The sequence below is a fragment of the Phascolarctos cinereus genome, unplaced genomic scaffold, assembly GCF_003287225.1.
Source record: "Phascolarctos cinereus isolate Bilbo 61053 unplaced genomic scaffold, phaCin_HiC Scaffold_5;HRSCAF=322, whole genome shotgun sequence".
Classification (NCBI taxonomy): Eukaryota; Metazoa; Chordata; class Mammalia; order Diprotodontia; family Phascolarctidae; genus Phascolarctos; species Phascolarctos cinereus.
This window is the reverse complement of record NW_027555958.1, coordinates 33254899-33281811: the sequence shown is the minus strand read 5'-3', so window position 1 is coordinate 33281811 and position 26913 is coordinate 33254899. Positions and strand designations below refer to the sequence as shown.

General features: G+C 54.2%; 2 protein-coding genes across 9 annotated transcripts in view; one reads left to right on the top strand and one right to left on the bottom strand.

The window, feature by feature from the left end:
- The window catches only part of ANKRD13B (ankyrin repeat domain 13B), a 29537-nt gene extending 20943 nt beyond the window's left edge, over window positions 1-8594 (top strand). The window contains exons 9-15 of one of the 2 annotated variants that reach the window (XM_020963285.2): window positions 1481-1545; window positions 2500-2630; window positions 2845-3002; window positions 4029-4181; window positions 4574-4734; window positions 5002-5078; window positions 5802-8594. In XM_020963285.2, the coding sequence (XP_020818944.2) occupies window positions 1481-1545; window positions 2500-2630; window positions 2845-3002; window positions 4029-4181; window positions 4574-4734; window positions 5002-5078; window positions 5802-6021 (965 nt within the window). In that variant the 3' untranslated portion in view covers window positions 6022-8594. The remainder of the gene's footprint in view (window positions 1-1480; window positions 1546-2499; window positions 2631-2844; window positions 3003-4028; window positions 4182-4573; window positions 4735-5001; window positions 5079-5801) is intronic. The other variant, XM_078154777.1, reaches the window with a different exon arrangement.
- Window positions 8594-25024, bottom strand: CORO6 (coronin 6). 7 transcript variants are annotated; one of them, XM_020963288.2, is made up of 11 exons: window positions 24336-25024; window positions 22033-22255; window positions 18939-19061; window positions 17837-17966; window positions 17358-17539; window positions 14315-14434; window positions 13278-13382; window positions 12434-12579; window positions 11488-11545; window positions 10352-10582; window positions 8594-9913 (listed from the first exon to the last, which is right to left on the bottom strand). In XM_020963288.2, the coding sequence occupies exons 2-11, from the start codon at window positions 22228-22230 to the stop codon at window positions 9779-9781; spliced, it is 1428 nt and encodes a 475-aa protein (XP_020818947.1). In that variant the 5' UTR covers window positions 22231-22255; window positions 24336-25024; the 3' UTR covers window positions 8594-9778. The 7 variants fall into 7 exon arrangements, with proteins under 7 accessions (XP_020818947.1, XP_020818948.1, XP_020818949.1 ...); XM_020963289.2 differs by lacking the exon at window positions 14315-14434 and adding an exon at window positions 14851-14970 and having other exon boundaries at window positions 24513-25024; XM_020963290.2 differs by having other exon boundaries at window positions 8594-9910; window positions 24513-25024.
- Window positions 25025-26913: the final 1889 nt, after the last annotated feature.

Genomic DNA, 26913 nt, shown 5'->3' with positions numbered 1-26913 from the left:
TACAGAAAGGTCACCCAAAGGAGCTCAGCCATATAGACAGATGCAGATTTTGCAAGGAAATGGTATTTAGTGCATATGGAATACTTAGGTACCATCAAGTTGTAAGAATTCTACACCTGCAACTCTCTGGTGTATAACTGTATAACTAAACAAACTGTACCCAAATCTAGATAACAGCATTACCCACAATCACTGGGACACAATATTGCCCCGTAGAAATTCAGGCCCTCATTTTACAGATGAGGAAACTGAGGTCGAGAGAGTTGAACAAGTTACAAATGCCTGCTCTTCAAATACAACTCCCCAAATATTCTTGATCCAAATAAACTGTACTGGAGCTAGAAGACGACCCTGGATAAGAGCATTGCCCACAATCATCTAGACACAATCTTGACTTTGACAAATTCAAGACCAACATTTTCAGTAGCTTTCACCTCATTGAATACTCATAACCTCCAAACTACATAGAATGAAAATCTTTGAAAATAGAGAGACCTCCCAGAAGTGATCGAAATGGTGGAAATGCGAAGTACCCATTGTCCCCTTCCTGTCTGCTATTGGAGTTGTCCTGAAGATGCTTTCAGTGAACCTATGGAAGATGAAGGGAGGAAACAAACATGTATTAAGTGGCTGCTATGAGCCAGGCACTGTACAAATATGCCTTATTTGATCCTCAAAACAACTCTGGGAGGAAACGGAGGAAGAAAAAGTTTTAATATTTGTCTTTAGTCATAGAAAATGCTCATTTTATTCACTTGCACAAGAGACTGACAAACAGGAAACAATAGCAAGAACCATTGTTTTCTGAAGTCCCATCAAAATTAAAGATGAGAATGACAAAATCAACAATAGATGAAATGTACATAGCACTTTTAGGTTTCAAAGGACTTTCCTGTTACCTTATTATATCCTCAAAACAACCCTGTGATGTAGACTATTGTTACCCCTGTCTTACAGATGAGGAAACTGAGGCTTTTGCTTCAGTTGCCTAAATGACTTGCCCAAGGTCACATAGCTAGGATGTGTCTGAGGCAGGATTCAAACCCAGGTCTTTTTGACTCTCGTGTCCAGCACTCTATCCATTATACCGTGATGCCCCCAAGACAAATGCAGTATACCCACCAGTTACTATTTTCACTGTTTATGACCAGCAATCATTAAAAATCATGACGGTAATTTTTCATTTCTCTTAGTCCCAGGGAGGTGAAAGGCAGCTGTTTTCAGCTCTCTCTTGGCCCTTTGGCAGCCCCAGGACACCCTGCTCTGCTCCTAGGCCTTCCTTGACCAGCATGGGATAGAACCAGAGAACAGCAGAGTTGAGAGGGATCTTGGCAACCCTTCTGCTTTCTGTTTTGGACATAATTCTGGTCTTGGTCTCTGCTTTCCTGCCATGGACCTTGCAGGGTCTGGGTGCCAAGGGGAGTAGGTAGGTAGGAATGAGTGGTACCTGCCTATGTGATGAGACCTCTGTCTCTTGCAGGGAGCAAGACCCCACTGCAGTCCTTCCTGGGCATCGCTGAGCAGCATGGGGGGCCCAATAATGGGGTGAGTGCCATATTGGGGAGAGGCATGCCTGGAAGTGACCATGTGACACTGACCATGTGAGTGTGGGGGCAGGGCAGAAGGGAAGTATTAGGGAGACTTTCCATTCTAGGGCCTCCCCTCATCCCCCGACAGCCTGCTGAGATCCTACTCTCCCCTCCCCTCAACTCCAGAACTCCTGGATACCCACGGGCTATGGGAGCCTGATGGTGGCCTGGAAGGCTGGAGAGGGCAGGGGCTGATTTTGTCTTTCTTTGTATGCTGGCACTGAGCACAGCGTCTGGTATGTGGTAGGAGCTTGGAGGCTGAGGGGAAATCCAGCTTGGGGATCATGGCAGGTGGAGGTGGGATTTTTGCCTGATGTACCACTCTAGCCTCCACGGAGCCACCAAACTGATGTTCCTAAAATAGGTCTGACCATGCCACTCCTTTGCCCTATGTGTGGCATTCCCTTCCTCCTAAACTGCCCATCATGGAAGCCCTAACTCTCATCAAACTCAAGCTCCAATTTCTACTGGAAACCATTCCTGATTCCCCTAGTTGGCGCAATCCCTGCCACAAATTATGCCATATTTGTTCTATATTTGCTTCTCTGTTCTTCCATCTTCTACCCTGTGCTCCCCCACCCCCCCCCCACAGTAGTTCATAAACTCCTTGAGGGCTGAGATTATTTCACTGTGGTCTTCTCATATCATAACTGAAAACGGTGCCTTGAAATGCAGGGAGCGCTGACTCTGGCATCAGAGACCAGAGTTCAAATTCTGCCTTTGACACTTATTATATGTGTGACCTTGGGAAAGTCAGTTCAACTCCCTGGGCCTCAGTTTCCTCATCAGTAAAATGAAGGGGCTGGAGGAGATGGCCTGGGAGCATCTTTCCAGTCCTGGAACCAGGACCCTTGGGTCCTATGCATGTGCTGTTTGAATTGGAATGAATCGAACTGATTTCCTGGCACAGACCCTGATCACTCAGACGCTGAGCCATACCAATCCCACCGCCATCACTGCAGAGGAATATTTCAACCCCAGCTTCGAGCTTGGTAACCGGGACATGGGGCGGCCCATGGAGCTCACCACCAAGACCCAGAAGTGAGGACACCTTGATTCCCAGGCTCTGAGCATGGCAGGAGGCAGGGGCTGGCTCCTTGAGAAGGGACATGGGGCAGGGGAAGAGGGCAGGGGGTTTGGGTTTAGAGATGAGCAGGGCTGGGGTTGGGGGAATGGAGAGGATAAGTTGAGTGGGGGGTCCTTCTTTCCCTAAGATTTCCATCTTCCATCTCACCTTGGGGGTCTGGTACCCCAGGTTCAAAGCCAAGCTGTGGCTGTGTGAGGAGCACCCCCTGTCCCTGTGTGAGCAGGTAGCTCCCATCATTGACCTCATGGCCATCAGCAATGCCCTCTTTGCCAAGCTGCGAGACTTCATCACCTTGCGCCTGCCTCCTGGTTTTCCTGTCAAGATTGGTGAGTGCGCCTCCCCTCTCTCCCCTGCCAATCTGTCCTTTCAGTTCTGCCCCCCTACCCCAGCCTGAGGTCAAGAGGCTATGGGGAGTGCTGAGCACAAAAGGACCACTTGCGCACCTTGGGGAATCTTAACGTGGCACTCTCTCTGGCTTTCTCTGCCTCCCTTCCCCGTCTCTGTCTTCCTCTTCTCCTATTTTTCTGTCTCTTTATCTCTGCCTCTCTTCCCCTCCCCTTTCTCTGTTGCCCCCCTTTTTCTCTCCATCTCATTCTCTGTCTCTCTTTCTATCTTTCTGTCTCCCTCCCTTCTCCCCATCTCCCCTTTCTTTCTTATCTCCTCTCTCCTGTTTCTCTGTCTCTCCATCTGTTTTTCTCCCTCTGCCCTTTTTCTGTTTTCTTCTTTTCTCTTTTCTTTTCCTCTTTCTTTTCTTTCTCTCCATCTCTGTCTCTCTCTTTCTATCTTTGTATCTCTCCTCCCCTTTCTCTCCTTCTCCTCTCTTTCCCTCCTTCCCTCTCTGTTTTCTTCTTTCTTCTTTCTTCTTCTTCTTCTTCTTCTTCTTCTTCTTCTTCTTCTTCTTCTTCTTCTTCTTCTTCTTCTTCTTCTTCTTCTTCTTTTCTCCCCCTCCTTCCTCTTCCTCTCTCACTTTAGGCAAGTCTCTCCCCCTCTCAGTGCCTCAGTCTTCTCCTCTCTGTAATGAGGGTGTACATGACCTCCAAGGTCCCTTCCATCTTACCTTACGAACTAGATGAATCAGAAGCCTAGGAAAACGTAAGTTGCTTGAGAGCAGGGGCTCTTTGGATCTTTGCCTTGGCCTCCTCATTACCAAACACAGTGTCTAGTATAGAGTAGGTACTACGTGAGTGCTTCCCAAATTAATGACCAAATGCCTTTCTGCCCAGCGTCAGGCCAAGATTGTGGGATAGCACTGGTTGGACGGGGGGATGGAAGAAGCCTGTATCAAGGTAGGCCATGAATGAAGGTGGGGAAGACATTTTCAGCCCATTCTCCCCCTTCCTTCTCCTCCCCAGAGATCCCCATCTTCCACATCCTTAATGCCCGAATCACCTTCGGGAACCTCAATGGTTGTGATGAGCCCGTAACTTCTGTCCGAGGCAGCCCCAGCAGTGAAGCCCCATCCCCCAGCAGTGACAACTCCAGCATCAGCAGCTCCAGTTCCATGAGTGAGACACTCTCCTCTTCTCCCTGACCCCACCCAGAACTCCCCACCCTCCTCCCTAGCAGCTTAAGGATCCTTGGTCTTTACTGCCCAAAGCCTTGGAGATGCCCCAGTGTGGTTCTGAGGTGGGGTGGATATGAGGGGAGCTGAGCCACAGAAAGAACTCCTCACAAGTGGAGCCTCCCCCAGTGATATAGTCAAATGAGTAACAGGCTGATGCCTGGAACTGGGTTCAAATCCTGACTAACATTTGAGCCTTTTTCTTCTTCCATAAAATGAGGGTGTGGGGCTAGATGATCCCTAAGGCCCTTCCTAGGTCCACGCCCTGTGAATCCTGGTCCTTCTACTCCTGACTCTCTCTCTCTGTCCCCACCACCCGATTCTGCCCCTGCCTAGCATCATGCCGAGGCTGTGAGATCGCGCCCTCCCTGTTCGAGGCACCCCGGGGGTACAGTGTCCTAGGCAGCCAGAGGGAGCCAGGCCGAGAGGAAGAGGACGATTTGTTGCAGTTCGCAATCCAGCAGAGCCTGTTAGAGGCAGGCAGTGAATATGACCAGGTGTGCCCAGCTGGCAGTGCCCGCTTCTGGCTTAGCCTCTTCCTGGGCCTGGGGTGGAGGCAGGGCACCCTATGGGGCCACACCATCCATCAGCAAGACCCAGGGACTGAGTGGGTCAGTCCTTCCTCAATCCTTGCCCTCTCCCTTCCACCAGGGGAAAAGTCCAGAAGGCCTTATGCTGGGGATGGGAAAGGAGTAGTGATTTTTTTGGGGGGGGGGCGGGTGACTTCAGGGTCAGGTTAACATGCCCGGTGCCCCCTCTCCCAGGTCACCATCTGGGAAGCGCTGACCAATACCAAGCCTGGCACCTACCCCATGTCCCAGGAAGGCCGAAGGCCAGACAGGTCAGTGACAGAGGGACAGAGGGCACCAGGTGGGGCCGAGCTCGAGTTCTGGGCTTCCAGCCAAAGCCCTGGGTGGGCCCAAGGTAGGGGAGAGGGATTGGGGATTTCTCTCCCAGACCCTTCAGGGCGCCTGACTCCCTGCCCATAGTGAGCAGGGCAAAGGGGTTAGAGCCCCAGGGCACCCCCCTCCCATACCCTAGGCAGGCTTCGCTCCATTGAAGCCCAGGTGCTGGGGGAGGAGGGTCCCCCTTCCCAAGGCTTTTGGTGGAAATACCTTTTCAGGTTGGGGCAGCCTCTCAGAAGCAAGCCAGACAAGTCCCCCAAGCCTAGGCAAAGGTCAGAATGTCCCTGGACCAATTTAGTGTAAGGGAAAGAGTTCTGGATGGGATTCCAGTCCCAGGACCTGGGTTTACATTCTCCTTCTCCTGCTTCCCAGCTACTGAACTTTGGGCAAATCACTTCTCTCCAGGCCTCAGCTTCCTCAAGTGTAAAATCAGGGAGTTGGACTAGCTGGTCTGTGAGGTCCCGGCTAGCTTTATCTCTAAACCTCACTGGGCCTCAGTTTCCTCCTCAGTAAAATGAGTGGGTTGACTTAAGCGACCTGTGCAGTTCCTAGCGGTGACCCACATGGGATCTTAGTCATTGTTCCTCTGGCCTCCCCCACAGAAAGAGCCGAAAGGGCAGGGTCAGTTGGAATGTATCACCATTCTCCTCTCCCCACAGGCCCCCCCAGCACACTCCCCAGCGGCAGCCCGGGCCCCCGGCCCCCCCAGCCTCCGCGCCCAGCCCTGGCGGCCCCGGCCACGTCTTCCCTAGCTACGATGAACAGCTTCGTCTGGCCATGGAGTTGTCGGCCCAGGAACAGGAGGAGGCTGAACGGCGGGAGCGCCAGGAGGAGGAAGAATTCAAAAGAATCCTTCAGTTGTCACTGACTGAGCAGTAGCCCCCGTGGCCCCCCCTCTACCCCTCCCCTCTCTCCACTCCCCAGGCAAGGGACCTCCGCCTCCAGCCTCATGGGGACCGCTCCGCAGGGTGCTAAGGCTGGGGATGCCCACTGTGGGTCAGAGCCCAGGACAAGCCCTCCCCACTGGCTTGGTGGAGGGTGGGGCCCGGACGTGACTGAAGGGGAGGGGAAGGACATTCCCCCCACCTCAACCCCTATCCCCATCCCTATACTCAGATTGAGCCACTGGGAGGAAGGGGAATGGGAGAGGTTCAGAACCGAGCCCCTGGTAGTGCTGCATGAGCACTGGGGTCACAAGTTGGGGATTGTGGACAGAGTAGGGTGACCAGAGGTGGTGACTGGAGCGGGGGGATGGACGGGGGGATGGGTGAGGGGAGGCGCTGGAGTGAGGGAAGGGCCAGGCAAACCAAGGAGGTCCAGAGCAGAAGGGCCTCGAGCGCACCTGGGGAGGGGGAGGGGGAGGGGTCAAGGGAGCCACTTCGGTCCCGGGGCACGTGTGGCTCTGACCGGTTCTTTGCTAGCTGTGCCCTGGCCTCCTCCCCGGCAACCGACCCCAGCAGCTTCTCCCCCAGCCCTTCCTTTGGTGGGCAGGATGAGCCTTTCATTGTCACACTTCCACTCATGATTCAAGTACCCTTCCCAGAGCAGCACTGGGGCGGGCAGGGGGAGGGGCGCAGCTCGGACCCTGGATAGGTGGAGGGATAGGCGAGCAGGACGCTGTCTGAGCCCTGGCCCCTTTGCCCCAATACTGACTCCTTGCCTGCTTACTCTGCCCTGGGGAAACGTTCTTAGACCCCCTTTCCATATCTGGCCCAACCCCCTTGGGGGGAGGGGTGCTCAGCTCCACGCCGTGTGCTCCACCCCAACACAAACCAGCACCTCGGAGGGGCCTGGCCCCCCTCGACCCCTCCCTGAGTCAAGTGCACTTAGCTGGGCCTGGGCGCCTTGGGCGCTGCAGCCAGCTCCCCCTTCCCCACCCCTCCTGGTTCTCAGGGTGGCCCTGACCTCTCCCAGGTGGCGGAGCACAACGCTGGAACCCATGCCTAGGGACCAGTGCTGCCCCCTCCATCATGGGCTGCAAGAGCAGGGAGGAGGGCAAAATGTCACCCCCACCGTACGTGGTGCCCCCTCCTCAATGCCGGGGAGGGCCCAGGCTGCCCTCTGGTGTCTGAGAGGATGGGCGGGAGGGGGTATACTCGGCATCGGGACTCCAGGAGCCCAGGTCATGAGATCTGGGGTTGAGATGGTAGTGGTGGAGGTGTGGTGTGTGAGGGGGTTACACCCAGCTCTCCTGATGCCCTCTGGCACCACATGCCCCCTCCCCAGCCCCCCACTCCCACCAGCTGCTGCTATCCCACTCCACCCCTGCTGAGGGTGCAACCACAGAAACCTTCCACCCAATGGTGCTAACTCCTCCCTGCTCTCCCCTTCCCCACCCAGCCCCAAGAAGCACAGACCCCCGGGCAAGGGTCCCGATGCACACAACCCCCCACCCCCATCCCCAAAGGACTGGCTCACACTGTGAGAAGGGCCTGCCCAGCCAGACAACTCCAAATACACACACACACACACACACACACACACACACACGACAAAAAAGCCACAAGATTGAACCTTCCTGTCCCACCCACCTCTCCCTGTCATTTCCCCACCCTGGGCCAGGGACACTCCAGCAGAAGAGACACAAATAAAACAAAACAAAAAGGCTTTAAAACTGGCAGTTCTCCTACTGAGACTGATTTTATTGGGAAAAGCCCACGGGGAGGTGGGGGAGGAGGCTGGGCACACTCCCCACAGGTGTGGGGGTTGTTGAAGGTCTGGCCTCACTCAGGGCCCTCTTCCCCAAGGAGGGAGGGAAAGGGGCCATTCTTGGGAGGGCCCTTAGACACCCTCCTGCCCAACTACCCTAACGAGGCAATAAACCCAAGGTGTGGCGCCGGTGGCGTGAACAGCTGGTTCTCCAGCCGCCACCCAGGCACACGAGGAGTCCGCATTCCCCTTGGGAATCCTGGGCCAGGATTGATTATGTTGAGCCACTTAAAAAATGCTTCGCTCTATCTTTGCCCAGCTGATCCTTTCTAGGGCTCAGCAGAACGAAAGCCTTGAGAAGATTTAAAGATAAATGTCTTTCCTTCCCTTCCAAGCCTCTTCTTCAGGCTAAATGTCTGTTCCCTCAAGGGGACCTTCTATCCCATGATTTCGAATGCTGTCACTTATCTGGTGTGGTTACAGTTTGTCATCCCTAAAACGGACCGAATGCCTTAGATGTGGGATGAGGAGGGAGACAAGCCGCAGATGCATAGTAACATTTCATAAGCACCAGGGGTTGGTGAGGGGAAGCAGTCATGCTGGCTCCTTCCACATCCCTCCCTAGGAGATTCAGCAGCTGTGGGCAAAGCGGCAGGGGTCCTCTGACCCCACCCCCCACCCCCGTGCTCCCCGAGATGGAAGTTCCATCCTTTTCAGCCTTCAGCCCCAGGCCGGCCGGAACCCTCTGTCTCATTCAATTCTGGTCCACAGACAGACGTATACATACACACTACACTTAGGCTGAGTATTTAATAAAATATTTAATTTTTCAATCCTCCACAATTTCCTTTTCAAAGAGCAGAGCCCATGATGGGGGGGAGGGACAGACAGGGGCAAGGGAGGGTGTGGACAATATGCTCCATTCCAAGCCATACCTTCACACCTAGCCTAGTGAAGTGAGGGTGTGTGTGTGTGTGTGTGTGTGTGTGTGTGTGTGTGTGTGTGTGTGTGTGTGTGTTGGGGGGCAGCCTTCACACACCAGGATAGGAGCCCACGTGCTATTGGGAAGATGGGTGGTGAGATCTGAGGTGGAGGAGGGGATGGCACCCAGCCATGGGTGAGGGGCCTGGAAGGCCCCTCCAGGCATCTGTCCTTTCCTGTGGGGTTTTTTCCACCTGCCCATCCCAGGGAGAAACCCCACCCCCCTTCCCCCCTTCCGTGATGAAGTAGAAGTCTCTGCCTTCTTTGATCTCCCACACTGCAGCGAAGCTCCTACTTCTAGAGCCTGGCTAATGTGAAACCTCTCTCTCCTCAGGTCTCCTCTAACCCCTATGGTGGCTGGGGAGAGAAAGGGGAAGGGAAGGAAAAAACGAGGGCAGAAGAGGCCATTCCCCACTAACCACCACATTCCTCAAAAGTGTTTTCCTGTTCTCTTGTCTCCCCTCCCCTGCCTCTACCACAGGGTTTGCCTAAAAATTCCACTGTCAACACTACTGGCCCCCACAGTCCTTCCTCTGTCCTCAGGTCAAATCCCAAGTCTCCCCCCCCCAAAATGTAAGCTCTTTGAGGACAGGGATAGTTTCATTTTTGTCTTTTCTGATTCACACACAGTAAGAGCTTATTAAATGCTTCTTGATCGATTGCTAGCAATGTCCCTCAACCCTACCCGTGAGGGGGTATAGAGTGTTGCCTTCCAACTCCCTCCCTCTCTAGACACACAAGGTTGGGGTGAGTGTTCCATTGAGAGGGGCTGAGCTCCTCTCTCAGAGGTGAACCCCTCAAGGAAAAGGCCATGATTCACACCCCATTCCCCATTTGAAAGTTGGGGAAAGCATTCTACTCTTCTCAGCCTCCCCTCTATGGGGCAGAGTCCCCTAGATTGAGTTCACAGCCCCCCCCCCAACCCTACCTAAGCTCTCCCCTCCCATCCTGGGGTTAGAGGAAGGGAGGTGGGAGCAGGAGATGGGGACTGCGGTGGGGGGCAAGGCTAATCAGTGCCATCGACAAATTCGCAAAGCATGTTCTCCAAGGCTGTGATTCTCTCTTCCTGAGCCTGGACCCTCTCCCGGAGGGACTTAATTTCCTCAAGCAATGTTTCCAGGGTCTGCTGCTGTTGCTGCTGCTGAAGGGAAGGTGAGAAGGGTATGGGGTGTCAGAAAGGCCTCTGCTCCCCACTGAGGTGAGGGTCCAAGAAGGAAGTAATCTGGGGGACCATTGAAGGTGAGGTCTGGCAGGAAGTTCCCCAAGTGGCTCTTAGGATCTGAGATCTCCCCCTGTAAGGGTCCCTGCTCCCACCCCAACCCCTTTTGCAGAGGAAGATCCTGAGAGCCATAGACGTGTCTGGTAAAGTGTCAGAAGTGGGATTTAAATGAAGGAATACCATGATTTAGGTCAGAAGCAGGATTTGAACCCAGGGCCTCTGATACCAAAACCAATGCTCTTACTACTGTCCCATGCTGCCTCCTGAGGTATCTAGGCTAACCCCCCTTTTTTAATAGAGAGAGATCTAAGGCTCAGCCAGGGGCTGAGGGTTAGGGGAGAAGTTAGCGTCCATGCTCACCGAGAAGGAGGTATCACTGGCAGACTGGCTGCGTCTCGGGCCAGTGGGTGGCCGGACATCCAGGATGTTGCGTTTGGTGACCCGAAGTTCTCGGCTCTTGGGGGGCACATAGCCGTCCCGTAGGGAGATCAGCACGGGGTCTGCATCCTGGCCTGCTAGCCATTCATCTGCCTCCAGGGCTGGCTCAGGGCCTGGCGTGTCAGGGTACAGGTCATCCTGGAACAGGTCTGACTACACAGGATGGGAGAGGAATGTGGAAGGAGGAGGTGAGCCTCCTGAATCTGACCATGCCCTTGGGGGTGCCCTCCCCCTGAACAAATCTTCACCTGCCTGCTCCATAGCTGTGTCCTACAGCCCTAGGCAATGCCCGCCTGAGTTATGGTACTCAGTACAGGGATGGGGAATGGGCATCTGATTTCAGTGACAGAGGGAACTCCCAAACGAAGAACTCTCTCCACCAATGCAGGTTGCCACCTTTCTCTACAATGAGTCTCTGAGAGGTGCCCAGGGTGATAAGAGGTTAAGTGCTTTGAGCAGGATCACACAGCCATCCATATGCATCAGAAGTGGGGCTAGGACCCTGGTCTTATGAGCTTCAAGGTGGCCAAGGTCAAGCTGTCTCTAAGGAGCCACCCACAAGGCACCCCCTTCCCCTATTCATCCCAATCAGAAGAGCACCATATATTGTCTTAGATCGGGGGCGCTTCCCCTTTTTTATCACAGACCCCTTGGGCAGCCTGCTGAAGCCTGTGGATCCTTTCACAGAATCATGGTTTAAAAAAGAGGTTTCTTAAAACCCCTAATTAAAGGGAATGGTAAATTTCAATGAGATGTTAGTGGAAAACAAAGATCTAGGCTTTTTGGTGCCATTCAAGTTCACAGTTTCCTTAAATCTCTCCCAAGGAATCCAAAGAGCCTGGTGTCAGAGAGCTGCCTCAGTCTTCAAGAGACTCTCCCAAGGTGACAGGGCTAGTTCTCTCTGGTAATATTTACATCATACATCACAAACATATTTACAGAGCATTTCTTCCCAATGATCCTATTGAAGATTTTTATTTCAGGTGGAGAAACTGAGGCTCAGAGAGGCAAGTGTCTGAATCTCCCCCCCAGTCCAAGGGAACCCCCAGATCCCTCACCTTTCGGGGTACAGTCATGATGATGGGCTCACACTTCCTTTCATGCAGCTTGTAGAATCTGGAGGATGAGGAAGGCTGAGGTCTCACCGGCTCAAGAAAGCCTTCTCTCTCCCTTCCCCCCCAGCTGCCCTTCTTCCAGCTTAGCTTCAGCTAGAGTTAGCCCAGGAAGGGGGCGGGCACCCTCCTCCCCCCACCTCCCAGAGGAGAGAGAAAGCCATTCCCCAGGAGAGGATCCTTCTCCCCATAGACTCTCAACACCTCAAGAGCAGGCATTGTCTCATTTTCGTGTCTTCATATCGCCAGCCCCTAGGGCAGTGCCCGAAATAGAGTGGAGGCTTAATAAGTGTTTGCTGATTGATCCAACTGGACCACATACTTAGAATGGGGAGTGACCTAAGTCAAATCCCGCAGTCCAACACTTCACCCCCGTCTTTACAGAAGAACAATCCAAGGTCCAGAGAACTCATGGGGTCATAGCTTTAAAACTGGAAGGAACCTCAGAGAGCATCTAGTTCCAACCCTTCATTTTACAAAGAAGGAAACTGAGACCCAGGGAGGTTAAATCACTTGTCTAAGGCCAACAGGTAGGATTTGAACCCAGGGCCTTTGAGTCCACATCCAAGACTTTATTGTACCATGATGTGTGCGATGTTCATGTGTGTACATGCACGCATGCACATGCATGTATGTTTCTGCATGTGTGGATGTGCATTACATGTATGTAGTACATGCGTGAGTATGTGTCTGTGTGCGTGTATGTGCGTGCATTTGCATGTCTGTGTGCACGCTGGTGTACATATGCACACATGCATATCTATGTGCATACATATGGGTGTATGTGCCTGTGCGTGTGTCTGTGCATTTGCATGCATGTGCGTGTCTGTGTGACTGGGCCTCTCTCAGGCTGGGCATCCTGCGGGTGGGGTGGGGGAAGGGAAGGTCTGACCTGGCAATTTCACACTTGCTGACATCCAGGCCCCTCTTGGGCATGAAGCCCATGCCTCGCTGGGGCTCCTTGCTGCTGAAGGTGTTCAGGTAGTGGACAAAGGGGGGTTCGTCGGTGATCTCAAAGTACCGGATACTGCTGTCCCCCTGCAAAGCCCACTTCAGATCAGGGCTTGGGCTCCTCCCTCCAAGCTGCTCCCTCCCCAGGAGCGTGACTTTCCTCACTTCCATGACCAGAAGTCCCAGGCTGTCCCCCTCCCATTCTTTATCTGCTGGTCTGTAAGGTCTTAAGTCTAGGGCTAAAAGGGACCTCAGCGCTCCCTCATCAGCCCCACCCTCTCATTTTACGAAGGCCCAGGGAAGTATGGTAACTTGTAGCAAGTAGCAGGGTCAGGACCCAAACTCAAGCCCTTTGGGTCTAAATCCCCTGCTCTCTCCCCTACACTATGGCTCCAGAGAGGGGTCTGAAGGGAAGGGCTTTGTCCCCTTTGGAGGACTCGGGGGTGGGGAGGGGGTGGTTCATAAGACTGGAAGCCCTGGAGGGGTCTGGTTGTAGGGTCCTAGGATCATGTGTCCAGTGAATCTAACCTGTTTTACAAAGGAAGACACCAAGACACAGAGATAGGTAGTGAGTGACTTGCCCAAGCCCACTCCACCACTATGCCTCCCCCCAAGAGAATGCAAGCTCGCTGAAGGCAGGGATGGTGATGTTTTTGCTTTCGCATCTCCAGGCTCAGCACACTGCCTGGCACACTTACTAAATTCTCATTCATGGCGTAACAGCCCAGCCTGTCCTCTCTCCAGGTCCCCCCCAGTGCCCGTCTCCTTGCCCACCGGGTGCTCACCTTGCCACACAGGTAGACTATGCTGGAATCGGGGTCATAGAAGGGAAGCAGGACCCCATTGCTGGTGTCCATCTCCTGGAGTGCCATGGGTTCCTCAAAGTTGTTCTGGGTGGAGCACAGGGGTTGTAACCAGCCCCGCCCTACCCCCCTGCACCACCTGCCCATGCTTCGGCATCCGAACCCCTGCCCCGTGGGAGTTGGCGAGTATCTCAGCTGCAAGGCTCCCAATGACCACCAGAGGTCAGCACACAGCGCCCTTCTTACCACCGACACACGGCTCTCCACCCCCAAACCTGCACCCAGAGCATGCGGGCTGATGGATAGGGACCACAACTGGATGGCTTCCATTTTACAGAAGAGGAAACTAAGGCCAAGAGAGAGACAGGCCCTGTCCAAGCTTACGCAGGAGGGTGAAGCTGGGATTCATCAGCTCCCCATTCTGTCCCCTCTCCCGCCTTCCCAGAGGGGAGCCGAGGGCACAGGGGCATTCCCCTTACTGTCGTCCATCTCCCACCAACTCTCAGCATTGCACTCCCCACCACTCCATGCAGACAGCATCACGCCATCCCCTGGGGACTTGGCATCACCAGGCAGGCGGAGCCTGACGAGGGCTGAGCCACACAGAGCCCTCAGAGGACCTGGGGGTTGAGGTGGGGGCAGGGGGGAGTCAAGAGGGCGGCAGCTCCCATAGTCCCCCAGGACATGAAGGCAGGGCCAGGCCTGAGCCAGAGCCAGTCAGAGTAGAGATGAGGAGAGCTCAGAGGCCATCTGGTCCAATTCTCCCATTTTACAGAGGGGAAATGGAGGCCCAGAGAGGTTAAGTGACTTATAGGATCCTTGTTTGAGGACTAGAAAGGGCTTCAGAGGCCACTGAGTGGCACAGTCAGCATTTGCACCCAGATCCTTTGACTCGGAATCCAGCAGGGATCTAAGCGTGCGTATCTGGGGCCCCCAGAGCCCCAGGAGGGGGAGGTGTGCCTGCCCACCCAAGATGCCCAGTCCCTGGGGCACACAGCCCATGCCACCAGCTGCGTTACCGGGTCCCACAGGCCCAGCTCACGCTGGCTCATGCGGGTAAATCCCGTGGTGAAGATGTGACCTTGGCGTGTGAAGACGGCCCGCATGGGCCTCATCCCTTCATGGGCAGCAAACCTTTCCTGGGGGAGGGGAGCAAAACGGGGGTGGGGGCAGGGAAGGGGGAGGGAGACAGGAGCACAGTGTTATCCAGCTTACCACCCTGGAGGGGAGGGAGGACCCTGAGGCCTTGAAGGATGAGGGGGTGGGGGAGAGAGTCCCCGGCAGCAGCTCCTAATTCCAGCAGACTCTGTGTCTGTCTGCCAGGAGATCCCTCAGGATCCAGAGGGGGGCCTTCTGGCCCAATGCCCCTCCTGCTCATCTGAGGGCACGGGGCGGCAAAAGACACTTCCCTTGTGCCCTGGGGCTCCCTCTGCCTTGGCACTGTCCTTTCTGCCCCGCTATCTCCCAGCATGGTCTCCCAGGTTCCCCCTGAAGCCAGGGTGGCCTGGCACGGTTCCAGGGGCCAGAGATAGCAAACCTCTCCTCCTTATCCTACCAGGTCCCACAGTGCAAGCTGCCGTTCACTCATCCTGCTGAAGCCGGTGCTAAGCAGCTTCCCATCGGCGGTGAAGATGGCCCGCATCGGACGGGCACCCTCGTGAGGCCGGGCTCGCTCCTGCTCGCAGGGTTAGGGGGTTAGAGCAGCCCGCCTTCCCTGCCTCCCTCTCACCCCCCAGTATCCACATCTGCCCCAGACACACACACACACACACACACACACACACACACACACACACACACACACATGCCCAGGCACATAGGCCTGAGGACCCCTAGGTATGGACACCACACATATGAGGAAGCATGAAGACATGTTCTACCAAAACACAACACGTGCCATACCATGCCACACATGTGTGCATGGACAAACACATATGCACACTGATGGTAAGGATTAATGCATGAGGCCAGTGACCCAGGCACCTCTCAGGAGGCAAAAGCAGGCTGGGAGCTGGGGCAGGAATTAATTAATTAATTAATTGGTAAGTGTTTACACAGCACTTTATAGCGTGCTAAGCCCTTCACATACAGTACCTCATTTGAGCCTTACAAAAACTCTGTGAGGTAGGGACTGCATATATTATCACCTCCACTTTATAGATGAGGAAACAGAGCAGTTAAGTGACTGGCCCACAATTACACAAAGGTAAGATTTGAGCCCAGGTCTCTCCTGACTCTAGGTCAAGCTAGCTGCTCTGTCCCTAATTATCTCACCCCCAAAGGCCTGGGGAAGGAGGGACAGAGCCCCAAAGCAACAGCCTTGATTATTAAGGCTGGTGGGGACCAGGTTTGGGGGGTGCTGGAGCCAAGAAGGAAGTAGCTCTCACAGGAGTGGAGAAGTCCCTTCTGCACCCCCCTTACCAGTGCAGAGCTCTGAGCATGCTTCGATGGCCCTTTCCCGCCCCTTGGAGTTGCTGGGAGGTTGTCAGGTCAGAGAGGAGGTTTCTCCTGGGCTGCTGGCCTCACTTGAATGCTGCCGGTAGGATGAAGCTTCCCACTCCCACTCCTGACCTCCCTTCCTGCTTCTCTTGTCCCAGCATCTAACCTAGAATCCCCTATTAGGGTAGGGAGCAGAGGAAGGGTCAGGGGCTGGGTGCCAAGTGGGCTGGCAGAGAACTGGGGGTCAAGGGTTCGATGCCAGGTAGGTCAGAGGGTCAGAGGTTGGCTGCTAAGGAAACAGAAGACTTAGGATCTAGCTCCTAAGGACATTAGAGGGCTGGAGGGTCAGGGGCCTGGGCACTGGAGGGGCCAGGGAACTGGGTACAAGGTTGGGAGGGCAGACTGCTAGAGACTCGGGGGCTGTTAGAGGCATGGACAGGTTGGGTTTTAGGGGTCTCAGGGAGATAAAAAGTCAGGAGGCTCAGTGCCAGGGGGCAGAGGGATTGGGTCCAAGGAAGGTCTTTAGGCTGGGTGCTAAGGGGGTCACAGGGTAAGATCATCAGGGAGTCACGGGGCTGGGGACTAGTGGAGGCAGGTGCTGGGAGCTCCTGACGCTTATGGAATGTTTCAAGGTCTCCTCTGATCTTCACAGCCGCCCTACTGTGCAGAGTGTGGGAGCACAGTCATCACCCTCACTTTACAGATGAAGAAAGACGGGCTTGGAATGGTGATTGTTTAAGGGAGCACAATCAGTGGGATGTGGGGCCAGTATTGGGGCACCCAGGCCTTTTGGACTCCAGGTCCAGAAATCTTCCTCATATACAGGCATGGGTATGGGTAGGAGAAAGAGCTAGGTGTCAGGGGTAGTAAGATGATTGCAGAGTCAGCTGGATGGAGAGATTGGGGTCTAGGGAAATAGAAGGCTGGGAGGGTCAGAGGAATGAGAAGTCAGGGTGGCAAACTAGGCATCAGAGGTTGGGCATCATGTGAGTCAGACAGCTGAGAGCTAGGGGGCTGAATGCCAGTGGAACAGAGGGCTGGGACAGGTCAAAGGCTTAAGGGGAGTGAGTTTGAGGTGTGGAGTGCTAGAGGAGGGAAGGGTCATGTGTTAGAGGAGGACTGGTGGGTCAGGGAGCTGAATTTGAGGGGAGTAAGAGGGCTCGGTGCCAAGGTGCTAGGGGTCAGAGTGATGAGTGCTGGGGGTATCAGAAGCTTTGGGACTGACTGTTAGAGAAGACTGAAGTTCAGAGATGAGGGCTGGGGTGACAAAAGAGTCAGGAGCATAAATGACTGGGGTTGTTAGGTATCTGGGGGTGCTGAAGAGGTCAGACGACTGGGAGCTGAGTGTCAGAGAAGGTTGGGGGTCAGACTCTGGAGGCTAGGCTTCTGTGGGGGGTCAGAGGCTGGGGAGCTGGATGCTATAGGAGAAGAGGCCTGGGTGTCAGGGTGCTGGGGATATAGAGGACCAGGAGTCAGGGCATTGTGTGCAAGGGATCATGGGGCTAGGAGGTACTGGGTCTCAGGGGCTCAGTGACCTGGGGAGGTGGGTGAAAAGATTGGGGTTCAGGGAACTGGGTGGGCGGGGGTCAGATGGTCCTAGAGGAAGGGCATTGTCTCACTCACCGCCACCACCTGGCCCTTTCGGGGGTCGATGACTCTCAGCGCCTTGTCCTTGCAGGTGGTACTGAGTAGGCTTCCGTTGGCATTCCAGCAGACGCTGTGGATGACGTCAGGGTGCATGTCATCCAGGCTTAACAACATCTCCCCTGTTCCCACATTCCAGATGATGATAACATTGTCCCCTCCTGCCCAAGAGGAGCCACAGCTGTCACCAACACAAGGCTGAGGTGGGGTAGTGTGGGGGCAGGGGAGGGAACCCACTGGGGCAGTGGGGGCAGCAGGGTTAGTAGGCACTGGAGTCAGAGGGAGATGGCTAGCTGGCTTTCCTTCCCCCAGAAGTCTGGGGCACAGTGATCCGGAGCTCTCTCCTCCCCACTCCCTTGGGCCCTACCTGGCACGGGTAGTGATCCCCATACACCTTTGGAGAGCTACACCAGGGCAAAGGCAGCAGGATGTGGGCTGTTGCTCCCACGGGATCATACCTGCACTGAGCAGGACGTTCCGGGCTGTGGGGTGCCAGGAGAGGATGCCCACACGTTTGGAGTGGCCTTCCAGCGTGACGATGGGCTCTGTGATGTTCCGGACGGGGGTATAGTCTGGGATCTGCCATACCTGGCGAGAGAAGAGAGAATGTGAGCACCCCAAGAGCCTCTAGACACAGAAGGGTAGCAGGCAGGCGTCAAAGGATCAGAGGATTGAGAACTGGAAGATGCCCTGTAAGTCCATCCCCCTCATTTCCCAAGCACACATGTAATAACTACTTAATAACAAAACAAATTCCATATCACTAAAATTGAATAATAATAAATCAGGTGACATTTATGCAGCTCTTTTGGGGGTCAAGGACTTTATACACATTAACACGTGTGTTCCTCACAACATTCTTGGGAGGCAGGCAATGTTAGCCCATTTTGCAGATGAGGACACTGACTCTGAGTCAGGCTGGTGTCTGAGGCAGGATTTGAATTTCCCTTTTCCTCAGTGGTGCCGAGGATTTGAGCCCAACTCTGATGACTTTATCCCCCTCCCCCCATGTCTTTCTGCTGTACCCCACTACCTCTACTGGGGATGTGACAAAGAAAGGACAGGACAGAAGGACAGACCCTTCTCTCAACTATTCACGGCTCCTTGAGGCTGTTTACCTCCGGATTCTCTCTGTCCCTTTCGACTCCCGGCCCAGGAGGGGATGGACAGAACTCTGGGTAAGGGCCCTCAGTGCGAGCCAGGAGTGGGAGGAGAACGGTTTGGCTCCTAGTGGGGGCAGGTGCCTTCCCCTGAGTCACCTCCCTCCCAATTCTTGCGCTTGGCTCCAGTTACCCGGATCTCCGTCTCCCCCTTGCACATCCTTCCCCACCCCCACCCCCATGGCTGTAGATATAATTAGTGCTGACTGGTGCACTCTGGGAGGAGGAGAGCTCCAGCCCCAACACAAGGTAACAGGGCTCAAAATAGCTCCTAAGCCTTGTTGGGGGCTCCTGGACCCAGCACCTCACTTGCCTTCCCTGCTTAAGATGTCCCACCCACCTCTGTCCCACCCATGCTCCCATGAGATCGAGGCACTCCCCCCCCACCCCCGACCCATACCATGATAGTGGTGTCCTCAGAGGCACTGGCAATCACGCTGTCATTGTGGGGACACCAGTCTATGTCCAGCACAGGCGCTGTGTGCCCATTGACTGTTGGGTGGTTTTTGTCCACGCGTCCTGTCTGTGGAGGCCAAAAAACCAATTGGGAGATGGTCCATGCCCACCTCCTGCCCTTCCTCCAGAAGTTCCCACTGCGGGACCGCTCAATTGCTACCCTTCTTGAGAAAGACTTTCCTGATGCCCCTGAGACTAACAAAACTTGCATTAATTTTGTATAATTCTCTGTCTACTTAAAAATGTACAGATTGGCTCCACCTTTAGAATATAAGTTTCTTGAGGGCAGGGTCTGTTTTACGTTTGTCTATATACCCCCAGCACTTAGCAAACAGTACCCGGCATAGAGTAGTCACTTAACAAATTCCTTTTGATTCATTAATAGGGTGAGACAGTATCTATTTCAATTCTTCCTCTCCCCTCGCTTCTTTAGGGGACTGACTCCAAGGACTCCACAGGACCCCACCTTCCTCCATCTCACTTTCAGAAATGGGATTTTCAGATTACAACCAGCTTCCTTTCCTCAGTTTCCCCTAGCTCCCTTTCTGTGTCTCACCTTCCTCCCTCAGGGGTCTCATCCTGGTGTGGGATGAGGGACCCTTTCCATCACAGAAAAAAAAAAAAGAAATCACAGTCAGACAGAAGGTTAGAGCTGTGAGGGACCTTTAAGGGTCATCTTGTCTAATTCATTTTATAGAGCAGAAGAAGAATCTTGAGTTGTCTTGCCTGGGGTCACATAGCTAATTGATAATAGCATTTATATAGCACTTGAAGGGTTTCAAAATGCTTTATCATTTGTTTTTCAAAACAATCCTGGGTTGTAGGTATTATTATTAGGCCCATTTTATGAATGAGGAAACTGAGGCTGAGACAGGTTGGGTTTATATAGCTAATGTAGGTAAGACTTGGACTGTCTGACTCCAAGTCAAGCTCTCTATCCACTATGCCATCTAATTAATGTCAGCCGGGGTAGAATTCATGTCTCTTTCCAGATACTCCTTCTAACATCCAACCACCCAAAGTGATCTGGAGGGAGTGGGAAGGGTTCTGGAGCTCCATTGATAAGAAGTGGCCAGGCTGTAGAAGTCCCTTAAAGTGATCATAGAATTTGGGGCTTGAAGGAACCTTACCCACGGTTCACCAGTTATATCACTTTCAAAACACAAGCGTTTGTGTAGAGGTCCTATGCCTGGCCACAGTACTAAGGGGGCGGTACTCATCCCTGGCTGTGACTCAGCCAAGGGGGAGGAAGGGGAGGTCACAGGTGCCCTGTGGGCGTCGGGGAGGAGCACAGAGAGGCAGCTGTCTTGCCTGGGCAGTACGTGGGGTGGGGGGGGGAGGAGGAGAAGGGACAAGGGACATACTGTGAATTGCCGGGTGGAAACCTGAGCTCTGGCCGTGTGTAGCCAGTGACTCCATTGTCCACACGTGAATCAGTGGCTATTGTAAGGTCTTTGCATCTTCCCCTTCTCCACCTCCCCTCAGCAACTGCACTCCTCCTCTCCCTTCTTCCCCCAAGTTGACGGGTCTGGAATCCCGGTCAAGGGCATGTCCTTGGGGAGCTGAATTTCAATTAGCAGGGTGGGGGTGGGGGGCTAGGACTGGACACAGCCATTCCCCAAGGCCCAGGGGCTACTTAGAGAAAGTAGAATTCTGAGTCAGGGAAGTGACTTTCCTTTCACACAAAGGAAAAAGTGATGAGGGCTTCTCTGAGCAGAGAGAGCCTACCACTTACCCCTAGGGCACTAAGATGCTATGGTTTGGGCTTAGGGACTTGCCCTGGCAAGTGGGGAGGGATTTGGGATTCCAGTCCTGGTCATCATCAGGGGCTGCCTTCTCACACTCTTACCATGAAGGAACTAGAGGTATTTCTGTACCTTCCCCTCCACCCTGAACCCCTAGGATGACAATTCCTTTGTGTCTGCTGGGTGATATGCACAGCCTTAGGTCTCCATTGGTCCCCTGAAAAACAGGTTCCCCAGCCTCGGTGGTTGCCTTGGGCTCTACTTCATAGCACAACTTCATCTGGGAAAAGGAAACTCCCCACTGAGGCCCTCCACTGGTCCCAGAGCCCAGTATGTCCATGGTCCTGCCTCTTTCCGTTGAATCTCTCAGAGAAAAGAGGAAGACAAGAGATAGACAGATGATGTCAAGAACACGCTGCCTTCTCTCTGCTTCCTAGAGCTGCCTGAGGGAGAGTGATTCTTGCAGTGAAGGGGAAAGCTTCCTAAGGCTCTGTCTGACTCCCAGAGCTGTGAATGAGTGCTTAATACTTCTCCATGTTAATAGGAGCGTTCCCTCCAGCCCCTGAGATCCCAGCAGGGGTGGGATGTCAGAGTTATCCAAAGAGTTGAATTTTGTTTGGCATCAAGTCCAACCCCTTGAAATTAATGCCACCGAGAGGAATGTTTCTTATTCCCTCTGGGAGTCTGTGGGATGAAGGATGAGGAGGAAGGTTATGTTCTAGTATGGATCTGCCGCCAAGTGAGAGGAGCATTGAGGCATCTTAGGCAGAATAGGGAACCAGCCAAGCCATCCAATCGAACATAGTTATATGTGCCAGGGCACTGGATAGAGTCAGTCCTGGAGCCAAGAAAACACAGGCTTCAGCACCTGCCTCTGCTGGTACACTGACTGTGTGAACCTGGACAAGTCACTTAGCCTCCGCGCCCAGGGCATGAGCAGGTACCAGTCTTTGGTGGGATAGGGAGTTTCCTTTTCTAGGAGTTCCTGACACCAATGAAATCCAGTCTCTCTCCTAGCATTGGAATTGCTACTTAACGTCACACAGGCAGTGACAGAGCTGGGATTCGGACTTTGGTGTCCCCAGCTCTGAAGTGGAGTGCTCCTTCTACCACATCCTTTCTCTTTGGGGTGTGGGGGAGGGAAAAAGGTTCTAGGGGATAAAGCAATCGCTAGTAGTCTGGTCCTATCCCAACGGAGATATCCTGGCCCCTGAGCATCTCCTCATCTTTGGCCTTCCCAATCTATCCCCAGTCCGATTCCCCTCCCGCTCGGGCCAACTTGGACCCCCTCACCTTAGCCAAGGGCAGCACGATGAAGGCTCCGCCCCCTCCAGCCTCTACGATGATGGCCAGAAATTTGGGGTTGACAGCGCAGAAGGAGCTGTCCCATGTGACCTTGGACACTCGGATGTCCTCGTAGGTCTGCTCCGCTTTCCCGGCCTGGCCAAACACGTGCCGGAACTTGCTTTGCCGGACGACTCGCCGGCTCATGGCTGAGACGGGTGGGGGAGGTGGGCTTGGGACAGAAGATGGGGGGTGGGCCTTAGCACCTGGCAAGGTCCCCGGCTTCCCCCACCTCAGTACACCCTTCCCACTTCCTCTACCCTCCCGATGCTGGGTGGATCTGTAGTGGGTCTGGGGGAGTGAGGAGGATGCAACATTGTAACAGGAAGTACTGAAAAGGCAGGACAGTAGAGCAGAGGGACTGAGGTGAGCACATGGAGGGTGGCTAGGGCCTGACACTCTGTGAGGGGAAGGGTATGTGCCCAGGGGCTAAGCATCGTAGCTTCAGTGCCAGAAAGGATCTCAGAGCTTAAAGAGGAACTGCAGCCCACAGAGCCAGCCACTAATCCAAACTGGGGCCTTTTTTGAGTGGGAGGAAGGGTGTCTGGGTTCCAGTCCCATGACTAGGGGGCTCTTTCCCCCACCTCAGTTTCCCCTCAGTGATATATTCGGGAAGCTCACCAACTATAAAAAGGGGAAGAGGTTGGGAATTCCCTGGAAAGGGGTGTGTGTGCACGTGTGGAGACTTCCTTCCCTCCCACTCCATCTCCCTCTCCCAGGTCCGAGGGAGGTTGCACGTGGAAGGCCATACATTCAGCTGGCCTGAGGAGGGAGGGAAGAGGCACCAGTTTCCCTTTCCAGACCTCGGCTCAGGACTCAAGCTTGGAGCTGTCCCACCTAAGGATCTGGCTTCCCTCGGGTCATCAGCCTAGTCCTGGAAGATAGGGAACTGTCCTTTTCCTACAGGACAGGATGTTATTTCTGATATCTAACCTAAATCCTTCCTGCTTCACCTTGTTCTCTCAAGGAAGTAGTGACTGGGTGCAGATTAGGAATTATGACTCTCCTGCAGCACGACGTGAATAGCTGGAAGAGACGCCTAGTCAGTCCAATCCTTTCGTTTTACAGATGAGGATTATAAGGCCCAGATAAGGGATAAGTGACTTACCCAAGGTCATAAAGATCTGAATCTGGAGTCAGTCTTCTTTTCCCTATGCCACTCCATATTCCTATATCTTCCTACCCTTCCAAACTCTTCTTTCTCTCACACTAAAAATATCACCTCTTAAAAGCCACTTACTAGTGGTGCGACCTTGGGCAAGTCACTTAACTTGTCTGCACCTCAGTTTCTTCATCTGTAAAATGAAAGGGTTAGCCTGGATGGGCTCTGAGGTCCTGGACATGTCTAGTTCTCAGAGCCTACGACTGTCTGACCTTCTTTGATGAGCCTCATCTACCTCTCTTTCTCTTCATTTCTCCCCTGGCTCTTTCCAAAGTCCCAAAACCTCCTTCAGGAGGAAGAATCTCTCCCTGTGGCTCCCAAATCCCAACCCCACTCTTTCTTAGGATCACAGGAATCATCTTGATCAACCCCTTCCTTTTACATTTGAGGAAACTGATGCCCAAGGATGGGAAGTGACCTGCCCAAGGTCACATAAGGTGTTAAAGTGGGCAACAAAAGTGGATTTCCATCTCAGGGTCTTTGACTCTAGAGCCAGGGTTCTCTGCTCTCCCCTGCTGCCACCTTTCTTGGGTCCAGTCCCGCTGCCCTTGCCACACAAGCTGTCTACCCTCTGAGCCTCAGGCCCCACTTAACTCCATCTCTTTTATTAAGCATCTCCAGGCTACTGATAAAGGGAGAGAGGACTGGGGTGGGGGGTGGGGCGGTGGTCCTTGGCTTTTGGGACCCTGGGCCTCCCCCCAATCCAGATTTGAGAGAGGAGGAGCAGGGAAAAGAGGCCACACACCTAGGTGCCATTCCCTCCAGGGACATGCACGGATGGCCCATGTGGGGACTCCCTGCTCTGGAGTTACCAGCTCCTGGTCGACCGGTCGGCCTGTCCCCCCACCTGCCCCAGCTCCTCGTACGGGCAGGGGTGGGGTGGGGTCCTGCGGGCCCAGGGACTGGGCCACGGTCCTAATATAGCCACGGGCTCCCCTCTGTTCCACCCCGGCCGGTCCTGTGACCCACCCTCCTGCGCCGTTGTGGGTGGGGGAGGGGGTTCTGGGGGCTAAGGAATATTGCGGGGGGTGGCACAGACAACGTCCCCGGTCCTGGTTCTCCGTAGTGACTGGGAGCGGGGCTGCGGTACCTGGTGCAGAGCCGGCAGCAAGGCCGGGGAGGGAGGGGTGTGGGCTGCCGGGCCGGGTGGTCGGGGTGTTGGGGGGGGGTCCCCTCCCTCCTGTGGCTCTTCTGCAGACGGAATTTGGCCGGAGCAGCGGGCTCAAGGCTCAGGGCGTCCGGGCGTTGGTACTCTGGCGAGGCTTACCTCCGGCACGGGCTTAGAGGGGTCCAAGCTTCGGTGACCCCTCGCTCTCTCCCAAGCCGGGCAGGGATCCTTCGCTGCAGTGTCAGCTGCCGCTGCCATCAACCTGCGAGGGCGGAGCCGGGGCTCCAGAGCGGGGCGGGACAGGGCAGGGAGGGGCGGGGCCGGGCACCTCACCCTTCCCTCTTAGTCCAAACCTTAGCTGCCTCCCCAAACCTTGATCCGTCCAAGGGCTCCTGGGGGGGGGGGAAAGCAGGGCACCCCTCCTGCTTCCAACTAGCTCAACTTTTTCCTTGATCAGAAAGGGAAACTGAGGAACGGATTTCTCCAGACCTTCTGCCTCCCGCAGTGGTCTGGGACTCCTCGATAAGGGAAGGCGAGGAGCCCCGGGTAGGTCTCTATCAGCTAGGGGCGCCCGCACAGCGCCCCAGGGGCCTCCTCCATTGCTGGCCTGGCCGCAGGGGCAGACAGAGATCAAGGGCATCCGCAGCCGCCGCATTCCAGCCACAATTGCGCTCCCGATTTAGCTCTGCGGGGCGGGACTGGGGCAGGAAGGAGGAACATCGAGCGGCCAGGGGAGGGGGAGGGGCAGGCTGCAGTGAGGGCGGGGCCCTTCCTAAAGGCGAGAGAGAACGTTCACCCTAATCCCTCCTCACACTTCTCCCCAGTCCTAATACTCATCCCGCCACGAAGTAGAGGTGGGCAGTTACAGGAAGGCCAGAGCCTCCCGGCGCTCTGTGGCAGCACACTGTTAGGCACCCCAGCCCCCAAATTCAGTACATGCCTTACTCTTCAGCTCCTCCCCAGTGCTCCAGCGCGGAGGCTGGTAGACAGCAGAGGAGGGAAGGTTTAAATAGAAGGCTACGATACTAGGACTGCAGATTTTAAGGCGCCCTGAGAAGAGGCAGGCGAGCGCAAAACTGGCCCCCTGTGATTTCACATCATTCTGGATGTCCGTGTTTCCCACAGGACCTAAGGCTTTGGGAACACGAGCCGGGGGGACAAAACCTTGGGCGTAGGCTTTATGGGGCGGGGGTGGGGCGCGTTTGTTGTTTCAGTTCCAGGCAATGACACCGGCAATACGTTGGGTTGGGTAGGCCCTTGGCCCGAATCCTAGCGGGCTCTGTCGGTACCCCCCAGCTCCCACTGGCAGCGGTACTTAACAGGCGAGTAACAACTGTTGAACGAAGGCAGAGAGAAAAACAGGCAACCTTGAACCAATCTCCCTTACTTTCTCTTCTGTAATCAAGGAAGATAATGGGGAGCTTAAGGGGCAGAGGGCGTAAACTAGAGGTCATCGGTCGGATTATTTTGGAGGGGAAGGGGGAAGATTAAGGAGTGTCTGGTGACCCTTCCAGTGCTGGGGAAACCTTCAGGGGGTTCACAAGATGCGGGGAGCCATATACAGCCTTTGGGCAAGGGAAGGGAAGGCTTTGCTTCATTTGCTGAATGAAAGATTGGGTTAGAATAGGGAATCTTAATAAGGTCGTTGAACTTGGTAACTGTATTTTAACATAACTGGTTCCCTTGATAATCCTGTGTATTTTGTGTTTAAAACCATGATTCTGAGAAAGGCTCCATAAGCTTCACCAGACTGCCTGCCAGAGAGGTTCAGACACACAAAAGAACCCCTGGGCTACAATGTTCTTTACGATTCTTTCCAACTCTGAATTCTATGATTCTGTGAATGTACATCTCTCTCTCTCAGAGTCCACAGAAAATAAAATTCCCAATACCTGGTCTGCTGGCTGGGGTCCACTGCCTGCATCTTTCTTTTCAAAATGGATTGTAAACCCCTGGAGGGCCGATTGTTTCTCTCAGAGTACATTGTGTGGAAAAAACCCTTCCCAAGGGTGGGGAGACCAGAAAACCGGCACCTGCTAGAGGTCCAGTTATCTGCTGCAGGTCTTTTCTTTCCTGCTTATGGGAAGGGCCAGTGAACCATGATCACATCTTTGTGTCCTAAAGCCTGAGGTCCTGTGGGAACCTTCAGACCTAGAGGTGAAATCATACCGGGCTAGTTTCTCCCCCATTCCACTGCCTCTTCTCAGTGCTCTAAATGGGACCCTAGCCTGTCCCTGTTCCTTGTTGTTATTCATTTGTTCAGTCATGTCCAGCTCTTTGTGACCCTGTGAACCCCAACACACCAGGACCTTCTATGCCATTTCCTGAGGTCTGTCCAAGCTCATGAGTTGTAGTTGGCCAGTCAGATCAGTGATTATAGACCCGATGCACAGTTGACCTAAACGGAGAGGACATGGGTGGATGGGTATGAGAGGAGTTTCTTTTCTATATTTAAAGATCTTCAAGGAAGGTAATTTAGGGAAGAAAGGACTGGTTGACCAACTGCTCTGAGCAGTAGGAATGGGAGAGGGTAGTGGTGGGGAGTGAAGAAAACAGGGAG